Source organism: Arachis ipaensis, chromosome B03, assembly GCF_000816755.2.
Source record: "Arachis ipaensis cultivar K30076 chromosome B03, Araip1.1, whole genome shotgun sequence".
Taxonomy (NCBI): domain Eukaryota; kingdom Viridiplantae; phylum Streptophyta; class Magnoliopsida; order Fabales; family Fabaceae; genus Arachis; species Arachis ipaensis.
The window spans coordinates 129,114,893-129,124,283 of NC_029787.2; the positions used below are offsets into that span (position 1 = coordinate 129,114,893).

Consider the following 9,391-nt stretch of genomic DNA (forward strand, 5'->3'; position numbering starts at 1 on the left):
ATTTAGTTAAAAGGACATAATTTTTTAAAAATTATCTATATTTAAAATATTGTATTTATTGGTTAAAAAAACACAATTCTTAAAGAATTATGTATATTTAAAACATTGTATTTATTAACAATAGACACAATTATTTGTATATGTAGCAAATTATAATTATTACGTACAATATGTATAAATATGTCTTTCTCCATTATTTCAAACATACAAGTATTAACTGTACATTTTACTCAATTATTAAGAGATTTATTTTGTTAAAGAGAGTTAAAAAAATTTTAATATTACTAATTAAAAAATTCTTAAGTTTTATTATATTTTAAGAGAGTATTATCATCAAATCTATAGTAAATAGGGACTCTTTAAAGAAAGCGATAAAATTGTGTCTCCAAACCAAAACACAATTAAATTTTTATCATGTTCCATCTTCGTATACCCAACACTTTTTGTCTTTTTTTTTTTTGGGGAATGCCAACTTTTTATTGGGTCAATGGGGTTCTGATGTTAGAATAGAAGAGCTACCCCAACTTGACAACAAATTTCTTAACAAATCAACTTGAGTGTATGTCCAATAACACTTGATTTCAGCCCACACTTTTGATCGTGCAAGGATTTTGAGACTTGTGAGATCTTGCAAAGGCATTTTTTTTTATTACATGTGTGGGGAAAGGCCCAACTAAAACAAAATAAGGAAAACACATATAGAAAAGGACAAATAGATCCCTAATTATTTGGTCTTTGGACATTTAAATTCCTAAAGATTTAAAAATATATTTAAGTACCTGACCTTTTCAAAATATAGACATATCGATCCCTGAGTTTAATTTGTCTAATTTTAAAAATTTTTTCATGTGTGCATTTGTATCAACCATATCAGATTTTTCTGTTGAGTCTGACAAACCCAAGTGAACATAAGGGATCGATAAGTCTAGATTTTGAAAAGGTCAATAATTTAAATGAACATGAGTGATTGATAAGTCTAAATTTTAAAAAGATCAAGGACTTAAATATATTTTCAAATTATCGAAAACCTAAATGTTTGCGGATCAAAAGATCAATGACTATTTGTCCTTTTCTGTCGGACACAAAATTTCGTCTAGTCTGTGGAGTGATATGAAGCCCAATTTTGAATAAGCAAACGCAGATGGAATGAATTCACTCAAAAGTCAAAGATCTAGGTGAGAGGAATTCATGAGGCAGCCACACATTACTAACTAGCTATCAATTTACACTTGCAATACTATCATGTACTCTTGGTCTTGGCAAATATATTTGTTTCAACTTTGAACGTGAACTAGTGCAAGCTGCTAGTGCTTCCTATACTGGATTCCTACTAAGAGTGTGAATGCGTGATGCAAATCATGCAATCTTATTGGGTAGAGTCATAGTGATAATTTTACATTGATAATTAACTAACTAACTAACAAACATCACATGCCATTGATCCTCTCAATAACAGTTATAACACCCTGACCACCAAGCTTACCATCACCATTAGCAACCATACTCTGAAAAATCTGCTTACAGATGGCAGCACCAGGAAGCACAACACAAGATTCATCATCACCACCTTCAACAACATCCACACCCATTCCCAAATCCTTAACCTGATACTCAGCATAACCACCTGGCCTGAAATCTCTCCCAATCATCCTCCCAGCGAAAAGCTCCATCGCCTTCGAGCCCGCCGCGCCTTCCCTAACCGCCTCAACGAACTTCTCCAGATCCAGCCCCACGCGCTTCGCGAACACCAAACCCTCACTTATCCCAACCAGGTTCCCTCCTATCGTGATCTGGTTCGCGATCTTGCAGCTCTGTCCGCACCCCGCGCCTCCCATGTACGTTGCTTTTCCCATCACCGAGAACAACGGTTGCAGCCATTCCACCACGTCGCGATCTCCGGCCGCGAAGATCGCCAGTTTTCCGTCCCTGGCGCCGATGTCGCCGCCGGAGACCGGCGCGTCGACGGACCAGGACGAGCGTTGTCGTGCGGCGGAGAAGATCTGGCGGGCGAGGTCCGGGTGGGAGCTGGTGGTGTCGACGGTGACGGAGTTAGGGTTTAGGGAAGAGATGATGGAGTGAGGGCCGTCGAGGTAGAGGGAGCGGACGTCGGAGGGGTGACCGACCATGGTGAAGAGAATGTTGGAGGATTGGGAGAGGGCGGAGATGGAAGGGGAGAGGGTTGCGCCCTTTGATTGGAGAGAGAGGGAGTTTGGGTTGGATGGGTCGCGTGCGTAGAAAGAGAGGTTGTAGCCGGCTGAGATGAGGCGGGAGGCCATAGCGGCGCCCATAACTCCGATTCCGATGAATCCAATTCTGGTCTTCGATGGATCAATGGGCATCGGGTACGGCGTTCCCATTTTCTTTGGTACCGAGTGAAGATGCTCGTCAGACTGGAGTGCGCACTGGCCACTCTGGTGTGTTTTGGATGCTCTTCTAATTTCGCACTTGTTAACAAGAAAGGTTAGAAGGCTGTTAAAAGTATTGTTTTTTTTCTTCTATTAATTAGTTTTGGAAGAAGAAACAAAATTACAACTGAAAGTTCATATGCAATAGACTGGATAGTAATACACTTGAATTATTTAATGAGTCACGTGTGCACACTAATTATACATTCTGACGGACATAATTACCATTTCGGCCATCAGCATGTGATGTGGTTAGTTTGAGTGGACACTTGGTTCTATTTTGTCTTTATTGGCACGTTCAGATTTAGTGAGCTGGCCATTTAGTGTCAACTCAAAAAAAATATTTTATTTTAATGATTAATTAGGTAAAATTAAGGCTGAAACCCTTCGTTCTCTTTTATTGAATTATGAACCTTCAAGGTTTTCTTGGTGTTTAATGTAACATAGTTTGCACGTTGAGAGAGTTAGAGAGTCCTAGCAGAGAGGCAATGACATTGCTCTGAAGTGGTGACTCAGTTGATCGTTGGAGGAGTACTCGAGAAAGGCAACCCACACCACCAACAGCAACGGTAGTCAGGGACGATCTAAAGGTAACATCTTTTGAACTTTCCATTGTACCTATGATGATCAAACATGCTATTTGATCTTTGTTTAGTTACTAGTTTGTGGTTGTCCAAAAAAAATGATGGTTTTACTGGGTTTAGTTGTGGTTATGAAGGTTTTATTTTTCTTCGTAGATGTCAAGTCACATCACGCTAGTGTATCACCACGGGGGGAGGTTGGAGAGAAATTCAAAAGGGGTTACAGTATACAACTGTGGTCAAGTATCATTAATACTTAGAGTCAATGTGGATACGCTGAACCTGTTTTTCATGGAGGGATTGTTCAAGGATTTGGGATATATTCACTGGAAGGATTTTTACTGGAAAAAACCTGATGCCGGAGGTGGTGTTGCTCTTAAGCTACTTAGGCTTGATAGAGATGTGGTGAACATGTATGAGGATGCAATTACAAATGATGATAGGGTGGTACATGTGTATTGAGAGCATACGGTAGACATTCCAACTGAGGTTGAGGTGGTTGACGTAGATGCAGAAGAGGTCCCTAGCCCTAAAACAGAACCATCCAATGTAAATGCAGATAGTGTGAAATCACCTGGTGGAAGGATAAAGAAGATGGCACAAAGGACTCAAAAACCAGCCAGAATTCCGAGGCCAAGAAAACTAACAACACTAGGCTAGAAGTCATCCCAGAGTTCATTACCTTCAATGAAGAGAACCAACCCAAGGAAAAGACAATAAAAAATCACACAATCTGAACCAGCAAAACAATCTCACCCACAGTCCAAGTCCAAAAAAATCTCACTCACAGCCCAAGTTAATCCAACACATGTGGCCCAAACCCAACACACACCACATGTGGCCCAACCTAACATACAACTCCTGTGGCCCAAACCCAAACCACTCAAACTGCACCACCAACACATTCTGAACCTGGAACTCAATCACAACCTAACCTTGAACAAGATGAGGTCCCTACCCAAGAATCAAGAACAAAACAAAAGAACAGAAGAAATTCTTACAAGAGGCTAGCTCCTAGTGGACAGACCTTTGTGCAAGGAGGCATAGGTGAAGCTCCAAAAATATTTGTCCCTCGTGCAACCAGTGAGTCATCAGAGAGTGATGATGATGACGACTCTGACCCAGATTACCATCAGTATGAGTCTGAGGAGCTGCACAGCCCTTATTCAGTAGACTGTGATAGTGACTATGAGGCAGAGCGTACTGTTTGGTCTCAAGGGAACCCGAATGCTGCTTTTGGCTCAGTACATTTAGAGCTGGGGATGGAATTCAAAACTATGGACTAATTTAAAAGAGCTGTTAGGAAGTTCAATATACAAATTGAAAGGAGTATCATGTTTAGCCGATTGGAACCTTTGAAGTGTAAGGCAATTTGTTGTGAGGCCAACTGTCCTTGGACTATCTACTGTTCAAGGTCTAATGAACCAAAGAGTTTTTAAGTAAAGACGTTTGTTAACCAACATGTTTGTGCACGAAGCCACACCAACAAATCAGCTGATAGAAAGTGGGTTATTGAACAGCTGGAGGAGAAGTTGAGGGACCAAAGGGACTTTAAAACCTCTGAAGCTGAGGCATGGTTTAGGAGAGAGTTCAATGTAACCATCAACTACAAGAAAATACAGAGGGCAATGAAGAAGGCAAGGGAGAATATTGAGGGCTCAGAGAGGAAGTAGTATGCTGAGTTGAGGGATTACATTCTTGCCCTGTTGACAGCTAACCCAGGAGCAACTATTGATATGGACACTACCCCTATGCCTAATTCCCTCCCGATCTTCAAGAGACTCTACATATGTTTTAACGCTTGCAAAAAAGGTTTCATACAAGGTTGCAGTCCATTTATTGGACTTGATGGTACATTCCTAAAAGGTTATTACGGTGGACAATTGCTTACAATAGTGGAACAAGATGCTAACAATCAGATCTTTCCCATTGCATATGTAGTCATTGACTCAGAGACAAGAGATAACTGAAGATGATTTCTAGAACTCCTGCATCGTGATTTGGGAAACTATAGGGTGCATGGTTGGAACTTCATGAGTGATCAACAGAAGGTAATTGTTAATTGTTGTTTCCTAGTTGATTTGTATCACTCAGCTTGTTAATTGTTGTTGTTTGTGTGAACGCAGGGTCTCATACCAGCCATGGAGCAGGTAATGCCCGGAGTGCATCATCATTTTTGTGCAATGCACATTTGGAGCAACTTCACTAAAAGGTGGAAGGATAAACAGTTGAAAGGAGCAGTGTGGGCATGTTGTTGAGCTACCACTGTTAGTGAGTTTGAGGCTGCAATGATGAGGTTAAAGGGAATCAACAATGCTGTCTGGGAATACTTAGATCGACTTGACCCAAAAACTTGGACAAAGGCACATTTCAATGAGTGGCCGAAGGTGGACAATGTCACTAACAACAACTGTGAGACTTTCAATGGTAAGATTCTCAAGTACAGAGGCAAGCCAATCATCACAATGTTAGAGGAAGTCATAGTTCATATCATGAGGGTTATGGCAATGAACAAAAAGTTTCTAAGTGGCTATGTTGGTTCTGTTGCACCAAGACAACTAAGTAGGCTTGAGAGAGAGAAGGAAGAAAGTAACAAATAGACTCCCACATGGGCAGGGGATGACAATGAAGAAATATATGAGGTTGAGAAGCATCCTACTAAGGTTACTGTTGACTTGGGAAATCAGAAGTGCACCTGTCGATTTTGGCAGCTCACAGGCTTGCCTTGCAGACACGCTTGTGCAGCACTTGCTCTGAGGGGTCGGAGGCCAGAAGACCAGATTCATAACTGGTTGGGAATGACTGCATATAACTCAGCATATCAACATAACATCAACCCTGTACCAAGTAAAGAATTTTGGGATAAAGCTGAAGGCTATCCTCCACTAGCCCCTCATTATAAGACACCCATTGACAGACCAACAAAAAGAGAAGAAAGTAGAGAAATGAGGCAAGACCAAATTCCAACCCACATAAGCTTAAAAGGAGATATGGAACAATCATTTACAAATACTGTGAAGAGGTATGAATATCATGTTTTATGTATTATTCCTAGAGATTACTCATACTCTTATATTTACTCCAATCATGTTTATATGTTGTAGAGTGGCCACAATAGTAGGAGTTGTGAAAAAAAGCAGGCTGATATGGCTGATGAGGTAGCAGCTATGGAGGCAGAGGAAGCTGCTGTTGCAACAAACCCTGCACAGCCACCACCACCCCAACAACAGAACCCTAATGATGATGCTACTGCTCCAAGACTCAAGTCTAACGCTATAGTCTCCACTAAAACCATGAATGCTGCAAGCCCAACAATGAGGCAGAGGTTTGAACAGTTTATGCCAACTCCAAGTCTGAGACAACAACCAAATCCGGACCCAAGACCATCAAAAGTGGTCCCAAGAGGAGTTTATGGGATAACCAATGGCCCAGCTGCAGCAACTGATCAAGTTGGCCCAAGTGAAGGTGGACCATGCAAGGGGCTACAACATAGACATAGAACCTTTACTAAAGACTGATGTGTATGTTTTGTTTTTTGTGGACATGGCTGTTTTCTTTATCATCATAAACCTTGGGACCTTTTTATGTAATCTAGTAGTATGTGATATATTATCTTATATACATTGTGACTTTGCTTCTTAATTATGTATTTCTGCCTTGTTTGAAAACTCAATGATTATGGTCGCTACTCTGCCTATTTTGTGTTTACAATGAAGCAGAGACTTGTGGTTGAAAAGATGTTGTTGGATATTGTATGAAATAGCTTGGTTATGAATTGCTTGTTTTGTACCTAATCTTGTCACATGTTTATATTTTTTTCTGATGTCAATGGTTGATGTTACACCACTTACAATATATGATTCACAAAAAAATGAGATCTTTTTTTCTTCCATTTATTCAATACAACTTTGAAAGTTATTAGACACGATCCTCACTTCTGAGAATATATCATCAAAATCAATAATGCCCAAAAACTCAACCTTAAACAAACACCCATAACTATATTCTTAATACAAGTTATTTCACCCCTAATTATATCAACTGTCTTATGTAACTCTTGCACATCTTCTTCCAACTTGCTGGCACACTCTGTAAGTTTATTCATCTTCTTGTATGATTGTTTCAATGGCCTTTTTTCAGATACAACCTCTACCCCAATGTTTCTTGTTTTTTCTTCCACTTCGTCCAGCCAAACAAAATACTCACAACGATGTTCAGCACTCTAAAGATTAGACACAACAATCCAAGGAGGGGTGAAGAAGGAAACAAACGGCTCAGTAACAATAAGAAATGCAATTTCGAAACCTACCTCCCACAGAGGACATCGCAGAAACAATCTATCTAGATTCCACTCTGTTCCAGACTTGAGTACCACAGCTTCAAATCCGTGCAAACACTTGCCGTTGTTGTACTCAAACTTCTTCTTCTTCTTCTTGTTCCTCAACAACGAAGACCCGCCACCAACAGCGCTGCCACAATTTAGGGATATGGAGCTCGATTTTTCCTTGAGTGAAGCCATGTTCTTAGTTATTGGTTAAGGTGTTAGGGTTTCAACACTGAGCATCTTCCTTATGAAGATAAAAGAGAACGAAGGTTTACTGGAATTATTCATTAAAATAAAATATTTTTTTTGAGTTGGCACTAAATGGCCAGCTCACTGAATCTGAACGTGCCAGCAAGGACAAAATAGAGCTAGGTGTCCACTCAAACTAACCACGCCACACGCTGATGGCCGAAATGGTGATTGTGTCCGCCGGAGTGTATAATTACTGTGCATGCGTGACTCATAAAATGATTCAAGTGTATTATTGTCCAGCGTATGAACTTTCAGGTGTAATTTTGTCCCTTCTTCCATTAGTTATTAATATTTAAAGTATATTAATATATCCATTTTGGTTTTCAAAGAATTTCAGACTGGACACTTTAGTCTCCAACTAAAATTAATTACTCGATTGGTCCCTAACAATTAACTTCGTCAGTCACTTAGGTTCTTTACTCCGTTAATTCTAACGGAGGACAAAATAGACCCTGAAAACTCTAATAGGGGACAAAATGGTCCCTGATCTCCTCTATTCGGAAATGACACTGTTCTCTCTCAAATTTCATCATATCTCGCATAACACTAACAATCTAACACTATAACTTCAAACTACACAATGCACACTCTATAAATTTAATGTTCACAAGAAAAAAAAATCCTCAACTTGTTCTCAACCAATTCATACTCAGAAAACTAATGCCTATGTCTCTCAACTAGCTGTCATCTTCGATGGATCCCATGAATCTAGACAGCAAGTCTGATTTGTTAAGACTCGTCGTCGTCGTTGCCATCTCCCTCCTCATCTGCCTAACATCTCCATGACCACATTGTCCACCACTTCGATTGCTTCCTTCAGCTTCTTATCCGAACCAATGTTCAGTAATCGCTTCAGTTTTCATATGAGCGGCAACGACGACATTGCTCGTTGTAATAGCTTGGATGCGAAGTCGAAGCTGTCTGCCAACTTGGACTCCGGAAAAGAAGGAATGAAGCACTCAATGTCTATTTCAAATAAGAATTTGCATATGATGTCGAAGGAGAATCTCCTCATGATGTCCTAATGTCCAACAATCTATATTACTTGCCGGATAGTGGAGAAAGGCATGCCCTTGGAGTAGTTGTGGAACTTAGTCTCGAGGATGTCGTGGACGTTGTCGGGGTTGGAGGTGATGTTATCAAAGACGTGGAAGTGGATGCTTTTGGTGGGTGAAGTGCAGAGGAGGTGGATGTACCAGTCACAAAGATTTAGGAAGTGTGTGGTCGATGACATGTTGAGGTAGGTGCGACACGTGTGACAATTACACCATGGCTTAATCTTGGAGCTAAAGAGGAGGCAGGAAAAGATGGAAAAGAAGACTGTGAAGGTGAAGAAGGAGAGTATGAATGTTAGGGTTATGCGAGATATGATAAAAATTGGGAAATAACAGTGTCATTTTCGAATAAAGGGTTAGGGATCATTTTGTTCCTTGTTAGAGTTGTCCGAGATCATTTTATCTCATGTTAGAGTTTTCAAGGATCATCTTGTCTTCCGTTAGAGTTGACGGAGTCAAGGACTTAAGTGACTGACGGAATTAATTGTTAGGGACCAATCGAGTAATTAATTTTAGTTGGGGACTAAAATGTTTGGTTTAAAATTCTTTGAGGATCAAAATGGGTATATACTCTTAGTTAGGGACTAAAGTGTCCAGTCTGAAATTCTTTGAGGACCAAAATGAATATATACTCTTAAATTTTTGACACTTATTTAATTAGATTAATAAAATAATTATTAAATTAATAAATTAGATAATTATCCTAAAAGTTAACACTAATAACAATATAACAATATAATATAAAAAAAATTTTAATAATTATTTTTATAATAT

General features: G+C 39.6%; 1 protein-coding gene and 1 long non-coding RNA gene across 2 annotated transcripts; one reads left to right on the plus strand and one right to left on the minus strand.

The window, feature by feature from the left end:
• Positions 1,149-2,476, minus strand: LOC107631722 (probable 3-hydroxyisobutyrate dehydrogenase-like 2, mitochondrial). Its single transcript, XM_016335261.2, has one exon. The coding sequence runs from the start codon at positions 2,355-2,357 to the stop codon at positions 1,428-1,430; it is 930 nt and encodes a 309-aa protein (XP_016190747.1). The 5' UTR covers positions 2,358-2,476; the 3' UTR covers positions 1,149-1,427.
• LOC107634753 lies at positions 3,021-7,835 on the plus strand. The gene is made up of 3 exons (XR_002359941.1): positions 3,021-5,037; positions 5,113-6,008; positions 6,091-7,835. It is a non-coding gene; the product is annotated as an uncharacterized LOC107634753 (long non-coding RNA).